The sequence below is a fragment of the Lasioglossum baleicum genome, chromosome 2 (assembly GCF_051020765.1).
Source record: "Lasioglossum baleicum chromosome 2, iyLasBale1, whole genome shotgun sequence".
Lineage (NCBI taxonomy): Eukaryota > Metazoa > Arthropoda > Insecta > Hymenoptera > Halictidae > Lasioglossum > Lasioglossum baleicum.
The window spans coordinates 20993884-21019924 of record NC_134930.1 but is presented as its reverse complement, the minus strand read 5'-3'; the positions used below and the strand labels follow the sequence as shown (position 1 = coordinate 21019924).

At 41.2% G+C, this 26041-nt stretch overlaps 3 protein-coding genes across 4 annotated transcripts in view; 2 read left to right on the top strand and 1 right to left on the bottom strand.

The window, feature by feature from the left end:
* Positions 1-26041, bottom strand: part of LOC143220381 (synaptotagmin-10) — a 56463-nt gene that overhangs the window by 19326 nt on the left and 11096 nt on the right. The gene's annotated exons all lie outside the window — the stretch shown is intronic.
* Positions 1987-4383, top strand: LOC143220483 (adenylate kinase 7-like). The gene has a single exon (XM_076446124.1). It carries the CDS (start codon positions 3115-3117, stop codon positions 3703-3705), a length of 591 nt encoding a protein of 196 aa, XP_076302239.1. The 5' UTR covers positions 1987-3114; the 3' UTR covers positions 3706-4383.
* LOC143220357 (adenylate kinase 7) overlaps positions 4430-26041 on the top strand; it is a 28249-nt gene continuing 6637 nt past the window's right edge. Inside the window, exons 1-7 of one of the 2 annotated variants that reach the window (XM_076446026.1) lie at positions 4434-4953; positions 6788-7138; positions 8126-8343; positions 12301-12621; positions 13815-13966; positions 14267-14406; positions 18218-18376. In XM_076446026.1, the coding sequence (XP_076302141.1) occupies positions 6884-7138; positions 8126-8343; positions 12301-12621; positions 13815-13966; positions 14267-14406; positions 18218-18376 (1245 nt within the window). In that variant the 5' untranslated portion in view covers positions 4434-4953; positions 6788-6883. Of the gene's footprint in view, positions 7139-8125; positions 8344-12300; positions 12622-13814; positions 13967-14266; positions 14407-18217; positions 18377-26041 lie in introns of both variants that reach the window. The other variant, XM_076446020.1, reaches the window with a different exon arrangement.

The following is a 26041-nucleotide window of genomic DNA, read 5'->3' as shown; positions in this document are numbered from 1 at the left end:
CCTTTCCACGTCAAAAACACGGTAATTACAATTAGAGCGGCACTCAAGCGACGCCACGTTAACTAGGTGGTTCACCGTGGCTCCCTTTAAACAATTGAATTTCAGAACTGCGACGAACATAATCGACAAGACGTCACTGTCGGGACGATAGACAATATCGTTTCTGAATGCGTCGAGTGACAATGTCTCTTGGAGAGTTGTGCCGTTAATTACACTGTCCAACAAATTTCAACTTTTTTTATGATTTCAATATACTGTTGGGTCCTTCTTATAGAGTTCCTTTCGCTGATTTCGAATCTGTCCTTAATTTTTCAAATATCTCGAAACAAGAAATACATCACTTCGACTACATTCACAATCATGGGCACAGTTAATTGTCGACGACTTTGATTGTAACCGAGATGCTTTGGCTGACGAGCAGTACACGCAGCAAAGTGTAATCGGATCAACGAGTTGACATTTATGTTTTCAAGGCCATTACCAATGTAATCAGATTACGGTTTGCCGAACTCTGACGCTGACATGGGTCGAGCAAACGCCGTTCTGTTTAAGTAGATTAAGGCCAGCTGTTACAGACCGCAGTAGATCATGCGACCCAGCCAGGGTTTAGATCAGTTTGCACGTGGATCGACAGCTAACAGAGCTCAGGAGAACCTTCTCTCGAAGGGACCAACTAACATTTGAAACACAGATCGATTTTTTCTAGGTCACTGGCGTTACCTAGGTCAATCTTAATCCCGCTGAGGATCGAATCACTATATCATTTCATTTTCATATAAATCAGCATCACACGATTTGCTTCATCAAATCTTCTTTTCTATCATAAACTTCTTTACCTCGAGATGAAATTTCCTTCGTGCTCTGCAAACTTTGCTTCATTTGATTACATTTCTCGTATGAAGTGGCAGCTCGTATACAGTGACCTAATGCATGAAATACAAATTTTAGTACTTATCGGAGCGAGATTATGTTAATCCGCAAAGCGCCGGGGAGGACGTAGAGGAGGAGGAGGAAGAAGAAGAGGTGGAAGAGGATGAGAGGCTCATGGACCGTGAAGCCGACACCGGGACCGAACCGTTTCGCAGAGAAGGCTTGAGCTTCAGGAGTGGGAGAAAGTACGAGGTGATTGGTACAACTTCAGACCCCGAGGTAAATAATACATACTTACAGCTTCCCTTTTAGTCTGATTAACGCCTGGACGACCCCTGCTAATCCGCCGCGCGTCTCGTCGTTTCTCGGTTAATTTAGTTCTCTACTCGCCGCGTGCCACGATCGTGTACCAAATCTGTACGTAAACTGTACCAGATTTGGTTCAGATCTGGATGTATACAGGGTCTATCCGGAAAGTAATGCGACCACATTTAAAAAAAAAATCTATTAAACATATGGGTACAAACCTTTAAATTTCTTCAAAGTAGGATCCTTAGGCGTCGACACATTTTTTTCAGCGCGATTTCCATGCTTCGTATGCTCCCTGTATTCAATAGATTTAAAAAAAAAATGTGGTCGTATTACTTTCCGGACAGACCCTATACTTTTGTAAAAATTGTATCTACGAAAATTCCCTTGTTGACGCAGACGAGGACCCTCGCGTCGGAACCTCGATACGTCAATTCCGTTTTAGCACTCCGAATTCTATTTCGTCTTTTTAGTATCCCCTGCCTGAGGGTGTCAAGATGATTATAAAAGACGCCAGAGACCGTGCCACCCTATTCACCGAGCTCATGAATTGCGGGATCGTGGTGTACGATATCACGCAGGACAAGAGTCAGGTTGTGGAAGCCAACTGGGCTCTGGAAGGTTGGAATCAGTCGTCACGGGAAATTGCTCTACTATTATTGAAAATATTGTTTAGATTACACTGTCCAACACCAAATTTGTTCCCTTATTACTGTTGGGACTTTCTTATAGAGTTTTTTGTGCTGATTCCGAATACGTCCTTAATTTTTCTCCTATACGCACAGTTTTTGAGGAACATGGCTTTGAAAAAAAAACATATTTTTCAACTTTAAACAAATATTGTGATGTTATTATAGAAGATATTGAATTGTTCTTTACAGCAAAAGATTCTTTAGACTTTCCCGAATACAGTCATAACCAATATTAATGCATTATGATTGTTTAAACATGTTTAAACTAATTTTTGAGGATATTTTTCAATTTATCTCAAAAAATAAGGGTCCAGCGGAAAATCGAACTATACCACATTTAAGTTAAATATCCAATCAATTACTAAACATTTCAGTATTGTATGAAGTGTTATATCAATTTCAAATGCATACAGAGGAAAAGATTAATGTAGAAATTATTCTGGGTCGGAAGAAATGTTTCATTTTTAAGTTAAAGTAGCTCCGACTGCAAAGGGTTGAAGGGTCGCGTCTAATTAACAGTTTAGCAGACTTTTCTTAATGTTCTCCGTGTTGTACACGAGGAAAATTTCCGAGATACGATCCAGTCTTTCCTGGTCTGTTGCATTTAATTAATTTAAAGTGATAACCGGAGATAAATACGAAAGCGAGGTCTCGAGCGGAACGCGAACGCTCGCTTGAAATATGGAAAACCATCGTCGCCGGAGAGAATCGGTGTACATACAATTTCCTTTAAAAACAAAGAGCAATTGGCGCGCGGCTCGTCTCGGCCACGGGGGACAATGAGATATGAAACGGAAGTGCTTGTCGCGATGCGATTGTTCCCTCGATGAGCATTGTTCTACGAGCGGATTCACTTTTACTTGTTCTGATCACTTGAGAAAAAGTGTGCGCATTAAGACGTCGTTGTTTGCTCGAGCCCTAGAAGGAAGACTGATCGTGAGACTTGTAAGCAAACCGCGGATCTTTCGCAGTTAATCTTCGTTGTAGTTTGTAGCACTTAGCTGGGTGTTTTTTCGAGCGAGCAAATATTTAGTAAATCATTAATAGACTGCGGATTTTATGCATTCATGATGAATATGAGTAGTTGCAATTTAAAACAGTAGACAGATTTGAACAATTTAAGAATTTGAAAAGTTACGGTGTTTTTTTAAGAATGTCCGAATATTAGTGGGAGTCACTGTATGTCGTGTCCATTATTATCTTTTCCACAATCAAGCGAACCGCGGGTAGCTCGCAATACAAGATGAAACGTGTTAACGGCCATTTCCCGAGCGTCTCATATTCTCGGCACCTTTCAGCTATCACAAGGAAGTTGGAGCGACTGGAGCAAGAAACGCCGAAGGCTTTTAGGCGGAACAAGGACGTGCGATACTTCGTGCTGATATCCACCGTGATGACCTGGGCCTTGACCAAGCCGATGGATCCAGAAGATCCGAAGCTACCGTTCACCGAGGACGATTACCGGAAACGGAAACCGCATCCGAATTTCAAAGAGCACATACAATGCGAGAAGAACGTGGTCGTAGTAAAGAAGAAGTTGAATCTGAAGGATAAATTGAAGACTGTGGTGATTTGCTGTGGGATCACCTACGGAGCTGAAGAAGGACCTCTTCATCATCTGTTCAAGGCAGCCTGGCAAAACGAACCGTTCTTGCCGGTTCTCGGCAACGGCACTAACAAAATCCCTCTGTTGCACGTGCGAGATCTGATCACGTCAGTGGTAAACGATGCAATTTCGCGACACGCTGCATTAATGGCTCGCTGTACCCCTAATTCCAGTCGGACGTTAAACCGAAACCGGCTGGAACGTCTATCGCGATTTAACGGCGGATAAACCGCCTGATAAACACGGTCGCGTGCCGCGTTCGTCACTGAATAACACGCCGCGCGCCATTATGCAGCTGCATGGATGCGTTCGGCTTGTTAACCGCGAACAGTTGACTCGTCGTTCGCACCTGACTACGGTAACGTTTCGAAACTCGTTAAACTCGTCAACATAATTACGAAAGTGGATTATATTGTCAAAAATGAACCGTTACATTAAAGCTATATTGGTGTTTACAAGGGAAATACTGCGGACGGGATACTTCTAAGAATAGACTAAACAAGATCTTAACCTTCGTGACCTAATTGTGCGCTACCGAACTAGAAATTTGATTATAAATTCCTCCGTTCGCGAATGACAGTTAGTTGGAAAACTATGCGCTGACGTGGTGTAGCGACGCAAAAGGAATGTGCCGAAGGAATGTGTCTTGTCTGTGGGCCTCGAGATCTAGACTGTTATAAATGCTTTGATGGAGTAATTGAATCAGAAACGGAAAATGCGAGAAATTGAATCTCACGCAGAGAGATATAAGAGGAGACTGGGACGAGTTTAGCAGCCGGCTGAATCTTTGAAAGCATTGTTCTATGTCTCTCGTTCGACGGTAGCTGAAAATTGTCACGTTTTGTACAGTTGCGTTTGAATGAACGAAACATTTCATGGATACTTCCACGTTTTATTTTCATGATGATCATCCCCCTTCTATTTATTTATTTATTGATGCAGTAAACTATGTTGGATTTATGTAGCATGCATTAGTATAACGCTTTATAATTAATAATGAAGTAAATTAATATGAATGGTGGACACACACACACACAAAATCCTAATCTTCCATTTTAAGAGGAAGATAACAATAGGTTTATTCTTAATTTGCGATTATTAAGATTGTAAAGATGCTTCCCTGAGGAATTATTCACCAAATTTATTTCTTCGGGTATATATTATTGGAAAATGGCCAAAAGTTTTGATAGACACATTCTGTTATGTTTATAAAATAATGTGAAACAGTTATTTCTAGAGCTCCGTGAACCTAGTGTTAAAAATAAATATTAGCGCAGTAATGTCTCGCACGCTTAGAAAAAATTAATAATCTACTTGCTTTCGTTCATTTTGAGATTTAAACCAGCTTTACGCTTCAGTAATTCGTTGTTCTCTTTGATTCGCAGGATTGTATACACAGTACTGACGAGTTGGCCCACATTGAGATACATCCTGGCAGCGGAGCAGGGAGTAGCTTCTCAAAGCACTATTGTCAAGGTAATTTTACCTCTAGCAGAATATCATTATTATTATTATTTCAAGCAGACAGAAGACGTTGCGATATCATCGCGCCAAAGCTGGCGAAACGGAGACGTGCTAGATAGGACAAAATGTTGAAAAAAAAGTGTTCCCATCATCCAGACACTTTTTTGCCGGAGTCGTCAGGCGTGACGGAGGCTTCTTTTATCTCTTTTAAATGGTACCGCGTATTTTTATCCTCTGCGCGTTATAGTTGATACGAAGATGGGTTCAGTCGTGCGTCGCGATCCGACCTTGAATTAGAAAGTTTATAATAAGGAAGCGTTCGAGACTTAAAGCTGGCTATCTAGAGCGTGTTCCGCTCGCGACAGGTTGTTATGTTTGTCTTGTCAAAGCTAATCTGGTCTGTCCAACTGGTCTGTCGGTGTACTATTATTTTTCACGTTGTATTTCCAGCGTGCACGCTTATCGTCCACTCGGAACTATTTTACCACGTTTTTATTAGCTCGCTTTCTTGTCTGTTTGTCTGTTTGTTCGGTACAAATTTGGCAATTGATTTTTTTCATCTGTCCAGAGGTTCTCTATAGGATCTCCAAAAAGTGGTAAGACGCAATCGGCACAATGTTCAGCGAAAAGATCAGGTCCGTACGAAGCTTTCCATTCCAACATACTTTAAGACAAAGTGCGAAGATACCACTCACGTTTCCATCAATTTCGGCTCGACCGGCATTCATCGATTCATTCATATTGCTCATCCCTATCTGTTACGATTCCCCTTGGCCCTAGAGCGCCCGTTCCCTCTTACCAATCAATCATCGAAACCCCGCCAGGTTCCTCGTCGTTAATCACGTTCCCGAAACTTTTCTTTTTCGTTCCCCAGTTGGTTAATCAATTAGTTCCGCGGAGGCAGGCTGTCGACCAGTGTCTTGCTTCCCAGGAAGCGTATAGCTATCAACTGTATAGATCGCGCGGGGAGTTCATTGAAACGATAATGGATCTACATACGTCATCGAGCGCAACATGTAGTACCCTGCGCATTTCCATCGTAACACGAGGAACAACCATTAAATCTCGATACCGCTTGGTATCGCGGGTATCACGAGCCAGCGCGTAACAGAACGTATCCATTTCGGGGTCACCCATTAATTGACAGCTAGCAAATCTCCCCTGATATCAGCCACTTCGCACACCGCACAGTTACCTACACGTAGGACGCGTCACGCGTGTAGAAACAACGATCTCGAAATTAATTAACCAAATATCCCCTTGGAACTACTGGCTCCCCGATAACCGATTAATTAGGTACTCTCGCTCTACCCAGACTGATCCTCCACCTAGTAATTTTAGCATTTAGATTTTATGTAAAATTAAGCGTGTCTGCTCCAATTTGAAAAATTCTTTTAATCTTTCCAATGAGACAATCTCGTTTCCAGTTTCCACGTCGCAATTTTTGTGAAGAATATTGCGTGCACTGTGATAAAAAGGTTTGTTAATTTTAATTCGCTCGTGGTAACTGTTTGCCCGTTTCCCGTTATCCGTTCCTGCAGCACGGCAACTGGTTCCTGTTAGAGGAACGCTATGCGACGAGCTCAAATACCGAAGGAAAATTTTACTTGGCTCGTCAATTAGTCCTCTGCACTCGGTGCGATTTTAACTTGAATATTAAACGTTTCTTCCGACATTGAATATTTCCATTCCACACGATTTTTTAAATTTTATTATACGTTAAATGCAGAATGTGCGAGGAAAGTTTGTCTATCCTGCAACGCAAACATTTTCTAACTGTAAATGTATTGTACTTTTTCTTGAATACTGCGTGGTTGCGACGTCATTCATTTCTGCGACTTCTCAGAGAATCAGCGGAGCGCTCAGCACCGGCAAGGTGAAGAAAATCCCGCAGGAGGAAGCCTTCTTATTACCGGAAGTCACGCAACAGATATACGACCAGATGACTGTGAACTTGAACGTCGAGTCCGACTATATCGCCGATAAGATAACGTGGCACCACGACGCACCGTTTCACCAGAACATCGATGTTATCACGAATGAATACAGGACAGCACGGAAACTGTATCCGCTGAAAATAATCGTTCTAGGACCTCCCGCATCCGGGAAGAGTATCGTCGCCCGATATCTCGCGGACTATTACGGCGTGCACTACATTCACGCGAAGTCGCTGATCGAGGAAACCGTCCGGAAGTTGGTTAGTCCCACGTATGTCACCGTTACCCTGTCCTGAATAGTCTCAAACACTAATTCAGAAACTGCCAATAGGTATCGTGTCTTTCAATGCTGAGGAACAGATAAAAGTACCGTTTTTGCAAACATTAGATGATTGCAAACGTTGCAGAAAATAAAATGCAAGCGGATACATTTAAAAATAACAGTTTTATTAATAAATTATATAGTGATCACTAGACTGCGGATTTTATGCATTCATGACAGAAATGTGCACGTACAATTTAAAGCAGTGGACATGTTAAAAATATTTAAGGACATCAACGTATTAGTTTCAGCTTAACAGGATAATTAAAAGAAGAATACAATCTTTATTTGGCTCCTGTGTCCTGCAATCAATGCAAACATTTTTTATTTTGCATAAAGATCCGCAGTCTAGTCATCACTATTTTCTACAATTTTGTCACCGAACATTTTACAATTTGGTTTCCTTCTTCTTTCGCAATCATCCAATGTTATTCCTCCGACGAAATCACAGAGCCTGTTTATCGCGATTTAAAAAGCAGCGACCTGAGTGCTTTATGGTCTCCGAAGAATTTCAGAATATTTCTTGGCTCGTTTACCCTGTGCCCTCGTGGAACAATAAATTCAAATGCACAGCCTCGATTAAGTGGCTTAATGGGCGCTAAGGTAGGCTGTGTAATGTATAAAGCACTCTCGAGGATTTCGAAATTTATGAAAGCTTTTTCTCTCCCCGTCTGAAAAGAATGTCTGCTTGTTTGTCGGACACAGGGCTTAACCGGATACCGTCGTATCGCGTTCCGTCCTCAGGTGTACGTTTGTACGTATAAATAAGATACTCGTAAAAAAATTGCGTGAACTTGACTTTATTCAATGAGCGACTGCTGAATCCTCTGGAAAGTTATACAGGAGAGTGTCGAGCTGTAATGCTAGCGTTAAGAGTCTTTTCTACATGAACCTCGGTCATACTCTACGTCTTCATTTGCGACAGACAGTCGAGATAGAAGAGGCCATGACCGCGAGAGAACGGGTCACAGCGGAAGAAACGGGCGCAGGCGACGAAGCTGAGGACGAGGACGAGGACGAGGACGAAGATCTGGAGGGGGAAGACGACGCCACAAGAGTCGACAAGCTGCGCGAACTGTTAGACGAAATAGAGCGGAACAAAGAGAGGAATAAGGGACGGCTGGACGATCCTCTTTTGAACAAGTTAGTCGAAACTCCGTATCATTGGCGTTCTAAGTAATGTTAAGCGCGTATTCTCCTTTCCAGGATTGCAAGGGTGCGGGGTGCGCCCTCTCATTTCTCGATAATTCAGAGATGATCAATCTAGACCGCTGTCTCCCTCGAAAGTCCTACTGTCACGTTTACGAAGCGTAATTTGCATTAAATGAATAATATGTTAGTGTTCTTGGCGCAACGGTTCGATCAACTTAACTTTCAACTTTGACTTAAACTTTCGACGTTTCGATCCATGTGTGGATCCTTTTCCAGAAAGTAGAAAAACTGCGTCTGAAAAAGATTTTATAATGTAATAAACTGTAGAATTTCTGTGAAATCGGATTGCAAAATTTGCTTTTTCATAATTAGTTGATCGAACCGTTGCGCCCAGAACACTAACATATTATTCATTTAACAACCATACGATCGATAATTCAAACAATATTTAGTAATTTGCATTATTCGCAATTGCATTATTTAGAAGCAATTCCGTAAATCAATTCCGAACTGTGAAGTTCAGTTTTCGAGTGATAGAACCGGGGTACAACGTGACAGAAGCGAAGATAGCCCTTGCAATCCTGGAAAGGAGAATACTCCTCTAAGCGTGGTACTTCGCGTGACCATGGCCAGCACTGGAGAGATCAATCCGATTAGCCCCTTCCACTCGATGCATCCTCCGAAACGAAGATCGAGGAAGAAGAACACGCGCGATTTAATTGCCTCTGTAAGTCGAAACGGAACTCGATTTATTCGCCACGTGTACAGATGCACTGTTTTACCTCTGCAAACTCGAAAATAAGAGACGAATGTCTGGTTGTTTTTTTTGCTGTTCATTGTATAATTGCAATTCAGTGTATAAAATTAATGGTGGTTTCAGAAGAGCACCATCAGGTTTGCAAATATCGCGCTCGAAACGGGCATTAAGCCCGTATTTAGGTGACCGTGGCCATTTAGGTAACCATCGCGTTCGGTCTCTATCGCGAACATGTGTGTGCCAGTGACCGCTCATCCGCACGCAATTTGATTTATCGAGCGCGACTCGTGGTGATCGCGTAATGGAACCATCGACGAATTTAAAGGTTGTCGGCTCGTGCGGTTATGCGGCTGCTTGCCCGTCGGATACGCCACACCTAAGAAATTTCATTTCGATGGGGGTTGGCCCGTGTTACGCGTCACACGCGAGCCAACGTAATCCACCGAAATATGTATCTCCTTCGTTTGTGATGACTAGATTGCGTGTTTCATTTTCCTAAGCAAATTCTGAGAGAGTGGAAACAAATAAAATTTGATTTTCAGTGCTAACAGACAAATAAAACAAATAAGTGGAAATGATATCATTGAATAATTTCAAATATTTTCTTTAAAACACACGACAGAACTTTATCTCCAGCCAAATAAAAATCGCGTAATATGTTTCTCCCTGTTCGATGTTCAAATGGGCAGCGTTTCCGTCATTTGCTAATTCGGCCATCCCCCGAACGGGCGACTATTTCGACCGGAAGTGTTGCTAGCACTTCACTCGGTCCGGTTCGCTCGGCCGTGTAAAAGCTTGCCGCTGCGCTGTTTCCATCGGTCCGACTTTCTCGATTGTGTGCTGGTTGCTTAAGCATACGGTATCTGTCCGGCACGGCTATCATTTCTCGATTTCCAGACCAGTTGAGTTCGCCGCTTAAAAATAAAAGACAACGAAGAGCCGAAGGAATTTCGCCGGGCTGAATGTCCGCGGAAAACTTGACAGCCTTTTCGTTCCCGTTAACACAGGATCCTGGATTCATGGCGGCGACATTCGCCGCTGTTTAAAATGTTCCGCTTATCGTCCTCATCCGTTTCGTGCGCGATATAACTGGTCGATGAGTTTAATCGGCGGGATCCGTGAAATTAATAAAGTCTTCGGTTCCGTTTTAATTCCCTTGACCTTGATCCTCCTTCCTTACTACGCTACGAACGATTCCCGTCGAGTATTGTTACCTCCTCATCCGGCAACTTATTGCTTCCCAGAGTTCGATTGCTCGTAGACATAACGACCTCTTTAAGATAAGTATGTACACTATATTTCTGATTGGTTGTCCACAAAGAACGTCGCGAATGCCTGCATTTGTAAGGAGAGATCGGTATCGACGCACCGCCCCGAACAAAAGTCTCCAGTTGCTCGTTACGACGGAAATATTAATTCAGATGCAGCTACTAATAATGTACAGTCGCTTCTATAAGCTTCTTATCGGACAGATATCTCACAGATTCAAAGGAACTGAAGAATAAGGGATTTCATTGAAGTAATGTTACTGGAGAAATGTTTTAAGTGTATCGAACGGTTTCGACGATTTTATTCTCCTTGAAAAAACTTCGATCAAAACCGTCCACGATCGTTTCGCTTCGACTCGGGCTCCGAAGAAATTGAAACTTTCCCGAGCTTCCAGACTTCGTTACTCCCATCGTTCATCCCATCAAGCGAAGGCCACTCCCTCAAGGATTGTTTTAAAGTTATCCACCTACAGTTCTGCTACTTTCGTTTCTATTATTGTTGCTTTGCCTTCGCGTCACGGTATAACTTCGTTGCTTTCTTCATCATGCTAGATTTACTTCTCGAAATACTTCCGCAACCTTTGAATCTTTATTCAACGCTAAACTGTCGAAGTTTAACGACGCTGTCCAACTTGTCGACGCAGTTAAACACTTGTTCTGGTCCTTAACACTCGAGTGGCGACTCAGAGTTGCCATTAAAAATTGCTGTACCATTTGTTTCCAAGATCCAAGGTCTAATTATTACATATGTCGTTATCTAATCAATTTCTAAACACTTAAGTGTAGAGTTGAACACAATTTTCTTCTTTCGACGAAGAAGGAGCCATTGACTCGAAGAGTAATGAGATGCGTCACGCGGTAGCTGGTGCAGTCGTTGATCGATCAACGTCTGCACGCAAGTAATCGGAGTTGACATCCCGTTAAAGGATCCGATCAAACACATTACCCAGGCTAACCGATTCTTGTCCGGGAAGTTGTAAGCGGGTGGGAGTAGTCGCGCTGCAGCTTGATACTGAACGGAACGGGGGTTACGGTATAATTGCGATCGATTCCTTTCACGAGTGTCGCGTTCATCGGATCGTTTCTCGGAAAATTAACTTTCCGAGTTATTACCGGAAGTTGAACTTCCGCGAGCCGGTCCCGGTTCAGGAGCTGTCCAATCCTCTGATTAAGCACGATAAATTACGTTCCTGTTCAGATGCATTAGCTATTTAAACGACTGTCGAAATGTCAGGCTATTCATGAACTGCGCTCCTCATTTGTCGAATTAATGAGCTCCACGAAGTTCTTGGTTCTTCTGCGCGCAACATCTTCTGGTACTTCCACACCAAACTCCACAATACAAATGCCAATGTTTACGGAACCCTAAAAGATTCCCAAATTTCTAGGAAAGATCATTTTCAAGTCGAATCTAAACCAAGACTACATCAGGAACGTCCTCCTCTTCTTTAAATCCAGCGATCTATACGAACTGTTCTAATCTCATGCTATTTTCTCTATCCTAATGTTGATTTTGATTACAGGCCTTTTCACAAATTACGTGTCAAATATATATACAAATGTATAATATACAGTAAGGAGTCTGATTCCACACACTTTAAATCAGAATAGCTTTTATATGAATGGACCAAACAACTTCAATTTCTCTGTAAGGCTAGAAGAATTAGTTTAGTAAATGACGTCTAATAAATAAGTTGAAAAAATGCATTTGGTCGGAATTGTGAAAAACAATACTAAAAATTGATTTTCACAACTTCTTTAGCTGGCCTAATAACGAAAATTTAAAAAATGTGTTTTGTCAACTGGTATAAATGATATACGCTGTGAAAATTTCATTGAAATTGGTTAATTCGTTTACGAATTATAAACGATCAAAAATGGTAAAACGTTTTCTAATTCTGACCGTGCACAATTTTGTTGAAGACTGTTCGAGAGGAAGCTGCGTTCGTTGGAGTGTCAAAATCAGGGTTACGTGATGGACGGTTACCCTAAGACAATAGAACAGACGAAGAAGCTGTTCGGAAGGGAAACCGGTGAAGACGTAGACGTAGACGAAGAAGAGGAGGATTTCGACGAAGAAGCAATCGACATGAATGAGCAGTATACGATCATGCCCGACTTGGTGGTATCACTGGAGGCGAGCGACGGGTTCCTGAAAGAACGAATTATCCAGCGACCAGAGTGGGAGATCCAGGACACTCATTATACCGCGAAGCACATGATACGTCGCTTAAAGGAGTTCAGGTAATGGGACTGAGCCAGCGAGCACATTGTTCCTTCCAGTTCTGGTCAGGTGGGACGGTCTTCTTGTCGCCAAGAGAGAAAAAGAGTGTTAATGGAACGATAATTAAATTCCAGCGCACGTGGAGAACCTGTTTCCACTTTATTTTATTTTCAAAGAGGAGACACGACTGACGCAACCAGCTTAATTAACAAAAATCACCGTATAATAGAGCAGTTCGCGGATTTTAATAGCTTGTTGAACCGCCGTAGAAACAGGCTCGACGTAACGGGCAAGAATTTATGTACACCGAGTTTATGCCCAGCGACGTCAACCTCCGCTCTTTTTTTTTTTTTAAATAGAATGTGCTTATAACATAGCCACTATTGTGCGATGCAAAAAAACGCGTGGTGGAATGTTACATCGAGGTAATTAGTACACAGTTTCGTAGTCTATACGGGGTAGTGCAGCTAATTATTCTCGACAAAGACATCTTACGCGTTTTTAATACACAGTCTATTATGGTACAGCTTTTTATACATATGGAATTTTCTAACGGATCTGTTAAGGTTCATTTTAAAAATCTGCTCGCGATATTTTCCGGACGAATTTGCGAATATAACGAAGCGACAAATTTCGAACACGTTCTTCTCGTTTCGTAAATCCGCTTAACGGGAATTAATCAATCTATCAATTTCAAATAAATTTGATTTGATGCATTTATGACAAAAACGGGTGGATGTAATTGAAAACAGTAAAAACATTAGGACGATTTAAGGAAATCCATGTTATTTATAATTTATTACAATTGTTAAAGATAGGAAGACATTTTTATGTGATTCCCGCATCTTGTACGTGACGAAGAAAATTTTTATTTTGCGTAAAGATCCGCAGTCTAGTTGTCAGTTTGCACAGTTTGTCCTCTGTAAGCAATATTAAATTGTTTTTCATTTGTAACATTTTTCTAACGGGATCATCACATCTTTTGTCTAACGAGATTTATTCATTTTTTTACGCAAATAAGATTGAAACGTGTGCACGCTCGATAAATCAGTTAAATAAAATAATTGATAAGAGCGTGGCGCATGAAATAAGTAGAAATAAATTGAACGAAGTAAGACGAGTACAGATATAAATCCACAGTTTACGAGATCGATCATGGTAGAGATTGAACTGAAGTGTTACACCATTTTTCTATTGGTATAATCGGTTTCAGGAAGAGAAACACGGACGAGAACACACCTCTGCAATTTTTCGACGAAATTGAAATTCATCCACTGATCATCCCCATCGAGGAGGACGTTTGTCCAGAAATGTTCCCCACGATTTATCAATGTCTGGAGAAGCTGGGACCACCGCCGGACTACGGTGAGCACTCGAGTATCTTCGGTTTTTCCAGTTTTATCGTTTATCACTTTGTCGGAGCAAACAACCCCGGCTCACTGACAAATTGATCTACTGAGAGAACTCCGGTCGTACGAGGAAACTGTGAACGTATCTCTGGATCTCGGCAAGAGAAATTCCTTTACATAGGAGATTTGTAATCGTAATAATTCTGCCTCGCACTTCTGGTAGACGCGTTGATAGAAAATTTTATGCACAATCTCGACAATGGTTTTTCATTAGCTGCCACCGCGTAAATTCTCATGAAGCCTTTTATGCTACCAGGAGCAACTGCGGAAATGGCGAGGTCGCTACGTCAGCGTGCAGAAATGGAAGCGAGGACCGCGAAAAGCCTCGCAGAGCAACAGGCTGAGAGAGAGCTCTTGGAACGAAAGAGGCAACGAGAGGAGAAAATGGCGGAGTGGGTGAGACTCTTCCCCTTTCGATTTAACCTTCGGTTATATGGAACTTTATATGACTCTATAACGTAACTAGACTTCTTTTCAATGGAATAACCACATTAACCCCTCGCCGTGCTATTTTCTTTACAGTTACAGTGACTCAAAAATGGCTACTTTTCTATTTTAATGCTTAAATATTAATCACAAACGTTAGACATTGTCAAATCACAACAAATTCATATTTGTTAGACATCGTAAAAATTTTCATCACGAGTCGGACTCGTCAAAATACAGCAAGGGGATAATGCAATATAAATATTTATAGCGTCGTCTGCGCCTTTGTTTACGTTTGAAACACTGAATTTAAAGTTTTGGGATTGTGAATGCTATATGCGAGTCATTAAAAGCTAACTCTTTGCACTCGAAACTCTATTTTAACTCGAAAATGAAATATTTCTTCCATTATTCCATTTTATGGATATGAAATTGATACAACACCTCATGCAACACTGAAATGTTTAATAATTGATCAGATACAAACATATTTAATAATCCATACAATATTAACAAGGTGAAGTTCGTTGGAAAATTGATCGCCTCGTGTAAAGCAATTTCGTATGCGTCGGCACAGTTTTCAGCCGCGCGTTGTTGCGAAAAACGTTGAACGCCTGCGAAAGTTGCGAGTGACCAAAGTGCCATGTATCAACGCGACATCAACTTCTGCTCGCAGAAATGAAACTCATGATTGATGCTCGAAGCGTTACCCCACGGTATTTCGACACGTGGCAACTTTCCACTGTCGCGTTACCTTTAAACTCGCCGAGAGCCACTGAATCCTTAAACGCGACCCTCGACCCTATAAATCACGATCATCTGTCCCATAAAAAATATGAAGGCTCGTAACTGTCGCGCCTCCGCAATTCATTGGCCTAACTCTTCGATTTATTAGCTGATTGCAGATGGTCCCGTAACTTTACAACTTCATCATACCGTTTATGCTAAAGTCAAGGCACGAATATATTTGCTGGCACTTTTTTCTGCTTGTTCTCTTCATCAGATTTTGTTGTAACGGTTTCGTAACTTACAATATCGACTTTCTTCTCGGTTTTGTTCGATAACGATATCGACTGTGTTAACAAACAGGGGACAGCACTTCGCTGACTGTAAACGGAGCAGCAACTTTTATAAAAAGCCCTACAACTTTTAAATATAGGTTGGGTTAAAATTCATTTTTTATTTTCGCTATGTTCAATACTGTCTTCCCGACATTATTTCACACAGGGTCACCCTGTGTGTATGTAATTCTCCATCCGCTCTCTGCTCCCTCTCTCTGTCTCTCTCTCTCTCTCCCTCCTTATTTCAATTTATGGATAGACCGTGAGGCGATTAACTTCAACAATATTGATTATTCAATTTTTCGATGATTCCCTTCTTTAATCAACGATTGACGATTAAATCAATCGATTGAATCAATCGCCGATTTTTCGACGATTTCGTTTTTAATCGTACACATTAATCATGATTAAAATTTTAATCGATTAATGCCCAACTCTGCTCCCGCTACAGGGAGTAAAACCTTTGAAATTGTTTCTATATGGTATCGCGTCCAATAAAAGCTCTACAGTCCGATTGAATAAACCTTGCATAATCTTCTAGTGTGCGCTCCCGTCTCGGCCAGCTCGCTGTATTTATAAAACACACATTGCTTTATTGCAATAAAATTAGCATACATCAATCGCGAGCTCGGGGAGAACAATGCCGCGCGAACGAAAAATATGAAATATATAGGATACCCTCGATGGCCGGAGGAATTGCGTTTGTATTGATCCTCTATACTCTATGCTATAATATCGTCTCTCTCTTTTCATTAGCTAAGTGAATGCAGATTATCGTTTCGAATCGAGCGATATTTTACGTGGTAGCATTGCCGCCGCAGCCGTAACGTGATTGCTGGACCGGCGATGTCTCTCGACAGAAAAAAAACCGGACTTCCAATAAACCCGTATGATTTTTTCAGTCGCGAACGCAGCTCTGCTGAAATATCACGCGAAAGTTTTTATTGCACCACGGATCTTCTAAGCAGAATCAATATTTCTCCTCGAACAATTTGCGGAAACTGGACTCGAGCAGAAATACATTTCATCTTTCATTCATTTGAACGGGTTAAGAAAAATGTTAAAGCATTACTCGTTATCCAAGTTTCATTTACTCTTCGGGGAACTACGACTTTATTTATAATAATGTTACAGTGCAAAGAATAATTTCTTAACACTTTTGTTTCTCTATGATGAAAGGCGGAAAGGTACGAATACAAAACAAGGCCACAATGGAGTCGATATTCTTGAAACCGGCTTATTGTTAGAGAGAGCTTTCTGTTTTCTACCCGCTTTGTTCGCAGCGTGCGTTCCAAATTGCTCCGTTCATCCATTTAACTGCGATATTTGGGTTGGAGGAAAGGGGAAAATATTTGTTTTCGTACATTTAATTCGTTAGTGGTTCTCGCTTGAACGTCGCTCGGGAGTAGAATTTTTCAAGTTTCTTATTTCGTTGCTCTTTTAATAAATGAACTTGAAAATCATGAATGCACACATTTCTATCATAAGTGCATTAAACCAGCATGAACGCATTCGCTACTATGTTGTACGAGATATTTGAAGTGCCGAAACAAACTGTGATCCGTAGATTTACGCCGAAGTTTCCAGGGCCAAAAGTTGCTTCTGCATAGAAAAAGTGCGAAATCGGGTTCCGAGAAACCGCAACCGCTAGACGCACAGATGGAGCCATTTGTAATGCAAATTCGGTTTTTCTTCAGCTCAAGCCGCATGATAAATCGCGTCCCCGCTGGTTCTAGGCTTTGAACGAAAGCCGGTTTTTGTATGGCTCTTGCTTTTTGTCGAAACGTTTCCGATGCTCATCGCGAAGCTTGTTTTCGTCGTCGTAACTTTCCGTGTTTTTCGACGGGACTGTAATTTTTTCACTGAAAATACTCGCGAAATTCGAGCTTCGTTATTGAACAGGATAAGCAAGGAATGCTGCGAAGACGTACGGTCCTATTCGAACAAATTTACGAGCCGATTCATCGCGGAGAAATATTAATTCTACTCCCTCCGGAGAACCATTCCACTGTCGGTGTTTTATCACCTTAATAATTGCCCGGGCAGTCCGCTGTAATTCAGCCCGTGTGTTTTTATTGAAACAATAATGTTTGAACATCTTTCCACGATTGCTATTTGTTTAAGGAAATTGAGACTACTTTTTCGTCCATAAATGTTGATAGTAAAACGTATATAAAAACAAGTAGCTTATTAAATTCGTTTTCCAGTAACGTGCAATTTCTATGACGAAGGAAGATTGGAAATTCTAGATAGTAATTATTGTTCGCCCCCCAAATGAAAATCTGGGCTGTATCGCAAATACTTGGCCTAGCTCTGTCAATATTAGCTATTGGAAAACGTCAATCATCGGATTCCTATTTCGATGAACATCTATTGGGTATCTAACCGGCCTTGTACAAGACTCAGGTGGATGGTATTCGATAAGAAATACTATATTCAATCGCATAGTTTGCATATTATAATAAAGTTTAATAACTGGTGCAATTTACTTGTTCATCTTCCCTTTTGTTCGAACATTCTTCTGTAATATATTTCATAATTCTAAGCTCTGACTTTTTCCACATAGAAATTATAATCACTTAGGGCCCAGTTATCGACGAAACATTTCCCGTCTCGTCTACATCTTTCAAACGCGAAGGAGCAATGTATCGCACGCAGGATCGGAGTACACGATTAATGCGTCGACGGCAGCGATGTTTAATAGATTGTCGTGTTCGCAGACTGAGCTGATGGAGAAGCTGAAGGAGGACGAAGAAGAAAGACTGTGCCTGAGGGGATTGCCTCTAAGACACTACCTGGTGAAGTATATCTTCCCGACGTTGACACAAGGTCTCATCGAAGTTGCGAATTTGAGGCCGGACGACCCCATCGACTTTCTCGTAAGTACGCCAACAATGTTGCGCAGTAATTCTACCGTAACCCTAATGCCGACCAGAATGTGCAGAGTATTTAAAACCTTTTGTGTTTAACATATTTGCAGAAATTCCCATTTCAAGACTATAAATTAGGTTGTCTCAAAAGTTTCTTTCGCAATGCGTACATTTAATATTGTTACATCACTCGAGTATAAAGAAACAACGTGATCATCTGTTTATTAACTCTTCATTACTTGGTAATAAAACGGACTGGATTAGGTCTGGGTTAACCTAACTTGTGTGATGTAGCAATATTACAGGGTGCTACAAGAAATAACGGAGTTAATCATTTCTTATTATTTGTAATTCATTTCACTCTAAAAAATCGAACGGACTTATTTGCCAACCCAATATTTTTAGAGGAACAGTAACAAATTGTTGAAAGAATTGCAGTAAATGAGTGCCCGGTTGGCTATCGAAGGGTTAACTGTTCTTGCACCGATTCGCTATTATCTGAACAAGAATCAAGTTCGACGTGGTAATCACATCGATCGTCCGCGCGTGTGGATTTTCTCGTGCAAACAAAATTGAAGCGAGGGTGATTCAGCACATTCTATTATTTCAAGCCCCGTCCATTATTTAATGTACTACTTGGTGGGGATCGATAGCAGAAACACGGTTCCTTGAGTGGGGTTCTAAGAGCTTGAAGGTCTTTTTAGAAAAACGAAGCCATTCACGCCGAGATCAATCCTCTCGAGGGTCCTCATAGAAAACAAAAATCACAGCGATTTCTACTTACGCATGTAGAACGCTTCCTTTCGTTTTTCTGTCGTATACAGGGCTCTTTTATACCTTTGCATCCAACATGCCGGTCAGATGAAACTGTTGCGCTTCAGACGCAAGAGGTTATATTACGGTTTAATCTCTGAGTGGATACATACACACGAAGACGTCGAAAGACCTTCATCTCTCTGCTCTGATTTTTCTTTGTATTTTTATCGCGACTTTTCAAGAATTTTTCAATGGTGCTTGTTCTGGCGGAGTGGTTCCTTTAGGATATAGAAGAAGTGGGCGTATACATTCTACGAATCGATTCTATCTTTGGACCGAACTCGTTTCAATTAATTCTTTGCACTCGGAGCTATTTTAACTGGGAAATGAAACATCTCTTCCTAGCTAGAATAATTCCATTTTATATCTATACATATAATATTATTCAATTTCAATCAATTTTCAATTTTTATAGATAAATTTTAAGAAGGTGGTGCCACATAAAATTCTATTTTCATTAGTAACAGCATTGTAAAAATGTTTTTCACGTTGTGTCGCAAACTAATTATTCTAACTTCTCAAAACAGTTCAAATCGTATGATCCAATATTAACACATTACCGACCGGTGATTATTGCATAATTTTGACAAGTCTATGGTACATGGCTGAACACTTTTTACTGGAACGTTCAATAGCAACAGCGATTTTCATTTTGAACTAACAAGTCACCCTCAACAAAGTCATCTAATAGTTTCATTCAAGATTGAAATGTAGAAGAAAATTTCTATGCTTTCTTTCGGTACAGCACAATTATTGAAAATCCTATTAATAGGTGTGCGGTAGGTGAAGTGTTAGAAATGTTAATGGCTCGCATTGGTACACAGGAAGTAGAAAGAGTTGGTCACGGACAGACATGTTCGTGTGAAAATGAACTCCGAAACCATTATGCGCATAACACCAGGATATTTTCCGTGGAAATTGCCGGACAGCATTCGTAATATTCCGTCATATGATAAAATGCTTGCAGTTCAATGTTCGCTTTCGTGCACGGAATTCCAAGATATCATCGCTCGCCGTAACAGTGAAAGTTACGCGGCCGGTAAGCATTAATAACGACGAATGCGAAAGCGTTCGGGAGAGACAGGTGTGCGCAGGGTGTTGTTGGTTTGCCTCGGCGAGATTTAACGACGAATTAAGTGCGTTAGGAATTGCACAGCTGCCGGAAAATAGACCATAAATTCGATGGTGATTTTGTGTACGTTGGGGAATTGCGCCGGTACACACCGCGTGAATTATTGACCCCATAATCTCCGTTTTAGATTTCTCGTTTCACGAGCGTCGAAAGAGTAACAACCTTCGTGGAAAATTATCCGATGCATTCACTTGATCTGCGTACGTAATTTCTACTGATCACGATTCGCGGTTTACCCTGTATATAAATTATACATTAGTTTCACTAATATCCTCAAATTATTTTTGCTAATAGCATTTAACAGAGGAATTCGTTGCGTTTAATAAAACGTTACGTGCAGAAAGAAATGTTAGCGAAAAAACGCGTTAATTTCGCTTAATTTGTCGCTTTTTAATTTCCAACGAGAGTCAAAGACTTTAAAGCGAGTCTGTCTATGGCGGCGCATATTCGCGGATAATAAAGCTGCAGGCGAAATATGACGGGCCGCGCATTTGTTATAATTTAGCGAGTGTGCAGCTCGGGGTTCGTTCTACCGTATCAAATATATTCGAACGGCGCGTAATTCTGCGGCGCATAAATGAAAAGCGTGGAAAGTGTCGGGAGAGGAAAACTTCTTCTTCAAGGTTTCCTACACTGTTGATCCCAGGGGAGCGAGCTAGCTGTGCGAGAGGGTGTATGAAAAAGAAGCTTTTCGACGAAACCGCGGTCTTCTCGTTACGCGGAGCCACTTCCATTCGAGGGATCGCGAGTGACTCGCAAATAACTTACGTAAATAAAATGCGAGATAAAAGTCTCGAGTGAATAAAGAGCTCGACGGATTATACAGTCTCGATTTAACCTGGTCCACCTATTTTCGCGTAGATCTTCGATAAAGTAGACGCTCTGCTTTCAGTAGAAAAGCTATTAATGATTACGACACGGATAAAAATGTCTACCTCGCAAAATGTACTTGTACAGCAGCCTTACACCGTGGAGGTTACAAAGTTTACAACGTCGAGACTAGACTGCGGATTTTTATGTGAGAGAAAAATTGGCCTAGGTGCGCGAGCTACTTCTTTTAATAATTTCATTTAGCTGAACGGAACAGTATTTTTAATTTTACAATTTTTCAGGCACGAATACATTCGATAAATGACTGAAATAATTGATTATCGAAGTTGGTAATTGGTGCTAATTAATCTAGAGTTTTACGTCCTTCGTGCTGAAGCAAGGCTGTGAATTAATGAGGCTAGATTAGATCCCGTTCGGCCTTGAGGATTGATTATCGTCTCGGGCTTGAAGAGTGTTAATTTTGTACACCCGAAGAGTGGGTATTAATTTACAGACTTTTTATATTGCAATTGTGTAGGAGTTGTAGTACAATTTACTATAAATTCACAAAGATCACAAATCAATACTTTTTCGTCTGAAATCGTCTCGGATCAGTTGGCGCAACTTGCAACGCGTCATAGAAAATGTTGATTGTGTCCTCGGGATATAGACGAATCAGCCAATCGAGACGGTTCGTTGGGGACCACGCGAAGACCAAAGTTTCCGTCTACTGTGCGTGACATTATGCCGGAATAGACGAACGAAACGGGAATTCCGCGGAAATGGTAATGGCAGGTTGTGTATTCGACGAACAACGAGATGAGACGCGCGGAAGTTTAATAAACAAACTTCTGTCATTTGTCGTTACACGCCCTAGTCGGTTCGGAATTAACGGCCACTCCGTGGATCGTTGTTCGCGTCCCGGGACTAGTTCGAATTGCCAGGCAGACGAAACAACGTGACGACCATTGGAAACGCGAATATCAATCTTACACGGGAGCCATATTACCGTTCTTCGAGATTGTATCGTCACGTTCCGCGGGAATCGGAGGCGGGACATTGTTCCATCCTCTCCGCCGTTGCGCAACGCCTCGACGATTATTCAACGCGTCCTGCTAATACGTTGTAAAATAATCAAACACTCCTGTCCGATTGATTCTTTAATACCTCGTACGTGAATGTTTAGTAATTGATTAGAAGACAGCGGATTTTATGCATTTAATTCATCGCAGCATAAATTTCTCAGGTTTTGTGCATATAAGACAAACAACCCGATGTCAATCTTTGATCATGATTACTCTAAAATATTCAACACAGTCAACATATACCAACATATTTTTAATGATGTAAACAATATTTTGAACAATGGTATAGCAATTTTTAATGGTGCCTCAGAGTCGCTACTCGAGTTCTAAGGGTTAAATATGTTGGTATCTAATCAATTACTGAACATTTAAGTATTGTATGAGGTATTATATATCAATTTCATATAATAAAAAATATCATATAGAATGGAATTATTCTAGGTAGGAAGACAGTTTAATTTTTGAGTTGCAATAGAGCTTCGAATTCAAAGGTTGAATGGGAGTCACTGTAGCTTCGAGCTCAACTTTCTCGAAGACAAAATTCGATGCTCGGAGATGTTGTTGCATATTGTGGGATTATTTTTCAAGGAGTTTTATGTGCCAAGAATATTGTGACACATTGTATGACGGATCGAGCAAGGTGGTTGACACTGGAATAGGGTGAGGGAAGGTGAGTGAACGCGAAAATGTCGAAACGGCGAGCGATACGACGGATATCGAGTTAGGAACCTCCTATCGTTGAGGGGATTCAAAAGTCCGACAGGCAACGAGCTGGCTGGGCACGGAAAGCTCGGAAGAAGTGCTCAGGCGACGGAGCACGGCCTCTCGGAAACGAAATCCTCAATCTCGTTCGCCCTTATGGCGCCTCCGCGAACGAGATCCGTTACAAAAAGATGTAGAAAATGTTTTCCTAGAAACATCGCGGTTGTGTCAAAGCGGCTGGAAGCTTTCACCTGGTCTCCCTGTTTCCTTGGCAAACTCGATGCACCCTTCAGATTGTTCACCGAAAATGGAATTGCTTCGCGAATACGTACGTTTTGTATTAGCGAAGTATTCCGACTCGGAAAATTGCACGCTTTTTGAAATGCTTGATCAAGCAAATTCTTGAACTAGAAGCGAACTTATTGGTAAAACAGCTGAATAAAAAGTTCTTCACGACAAAAATACACAATTTTACTGTTTTCACGTTGCTCCAACTCGGAGAGTTTCCCAAGATGTTCGACATGTGTTTTCCACCCGCAACTTTCGGGGAGGGTTACATCTCCTTTCAACATGAATATTTGCAACCGAGGGAAAAGTCGCGTGAAATATTTCCTGAGGAATACTTTCTCTATTTTCGAAGGAAGGAAGATGTCCGTGTATGGCTCTTGAGCCTCGCAATTGGTGAAGAAAATTGTGGTTTTCATTCAAAAACATTCAAAACATTCGAAGAATTTCAAAATACTGTTATATTAGTTTGTTGCAATTCAAGTAGAAAATGTTTATTGAATATCCGCTGTCTCAAATGATCGATTACGCGAGTGCAAGAAAGTGGAGTGGATCCTGCTCCAATTTTTTCAAACTTGATCCTTCGCGAATCGTTTGGCTCGTGTTCCTGCGTCACAGGGACCTTGAGAGGGTCGAGGGAAGTTGAGGGATGAATAGACACACACATGAATCGCAAACAGCCTTCGATGTTCGCGCTCGTAAAATGAGAAACATATGTACGTGAGTGTGTTGAAAATCGAAACGGAGGTGGGTCGTTTTTAATGGAACCTTCAACAGTGATAGCAATTTTCATTGTGAACTAAAAAGTCACCCTCAAATTACGTCATCTAATAGTTTCATTTCAGATTGTAATGTATAAGAAAATGTCTGTGCTTTCGTTTGGTACAACACAATTATGTGGAAGGCGTTCTCCAATCGTTTTGCAGCATCTACGAAAGAAAGGAACTGTTTTATTCAGAAGGAGTGATCGGTATCGTTTCAATGAAAACATCGTCAGACAGGTATATCCGTTCCCAACGAAGGTTTCCAGAAATTCCCTGTTCGTGAAGGAGATCAAGACGTCGCAGAGAATCTTTACCATAGTCGATTCTCGGTTAATCCGGGACTCGTCATGCTCCCATTCCGATCTCGGTTCGATGTCCCGGAGCAGATAGCCTAATCGAGTGATCGGGGTCTATCGGCGACAGGGAAGAATCTATCGAACGAGATTCCCACGGAATTTTCTACCTCGGCAAAAAAGTTCCCTTTCCCGTACGACAGTGGAAGGCGATGCGAACAATTCGACAGCACCTTAAAATTTAGGGTGGAGCAGATACCGAACAAACGACAGCTGATATTTATTATTCTGTCGAAAAACTGGCAAACCTCTTTCCTTCCTCTAGACAGCAATTCATTTGTCGAGTGAAATGTCTCGAGGTCAGAAGGTACGCTTCTTCTTTCATAGCAACCTCTAGAAATTTAATACTCTTCCCCAAGTGAGATACACCATCTCGGTGCGGATCGATATGCTGCCTAAAAAATATCCGCTTTAAGAGGCGAAACGCTTGACGCAAGTTTTAACAACACACTACGCTCTCTCTCCCCACACAGAACTTGAACCTGAAAATTAAGAAGAAAATATCCTCCGTACTTTTTTAGTACTCTTTCTAATTAGAATTTTCTCGCAACACGTTCGAACGTAATGAATTTTTCACAATTCACAGCTTCGTTGTTTCGTATCTGCACGTAATTATGCGAAAGTGGTCTAAGTGAAAATTGAAAAAGGTAATGTATATATTTATAGTAAAATTGAGTAGATGAAATTCAAAATTTTGTTGGAGAATTGAGAAAGTTCAACACGCAATCCAGTTATTATTGTAGGATTCATGAAGCTTCGCCAATAACTACCTTTGTTAACGGTGAACAATGAACAACAGCTTATAGAATGGACACATTCTCACATCGAGGACCATTTAAATGGAACATCATTCTATGGAATTCATATATGAACAAGAAATATATCACCTAGACCACTTTCATAATTACGGGCACACGTATGTGCGCTCCGCGTAGTAGATCCTGAAAATTCGAGCAACGTGACTGTTATGAAAGAATTTCCATAATAGTGAAACGCCTTATGCATCGAAAACTTAACGCGCGGACCAGCAGCTAGAAAGCATCTCGTTTTCCTGCGGTTGAAAATAAAACGGAGAATCGATCCTAAAGAAAATATGTGGCGCGGTAAAAAAAAGTCAGAGCGGTCGAAGAAATTTGAATTTGATTTGACAGCGACGCGCGGTTCGGCTCCGGCGGCTTTTCAATTTTCGCTGCGCAATCGGCCCGGACCGTCCTCTGTCGAGCCATTGGATCGTCGAGGATCGATTATTTCTGCCTCGTTTCAGACTGAGCTCCAATCAGAGATCGCACTTCGCCGAAACGAGCTTTCGGTGTATTTTGACCGTGAACAGCGCGCACCGTCGCGTCACTTTCATTTTAAACGATCCATTTGCACGATGAGGCGTAATTAACACCAGCTCTCTTTACGAGACCCGTCGAAATCAATTATTCGGCAAATCGATTTCTTTGCCTTGCAAGATATTTGCTTTACGAAAAAAACAAATGTTGCATAGTATCTGATATTGGTTAAATTGTATTATTTCTTTGAGCCTTTCGAATTTGTTCTCAAGACTTTTTCTGGTAAATACATAAATCCTATGCTATAGAGCTCAATTAATGCATAAACTCAAATTTTTTGAAATCGTGACATGCGGCGTTTTTCCTTGCAACCGCAGATATAACGTGTCAATTGCATTCCACTTCGATCAGAATGGCAAGTTCTAAATAAAGTACTTAATTAGCAATTTA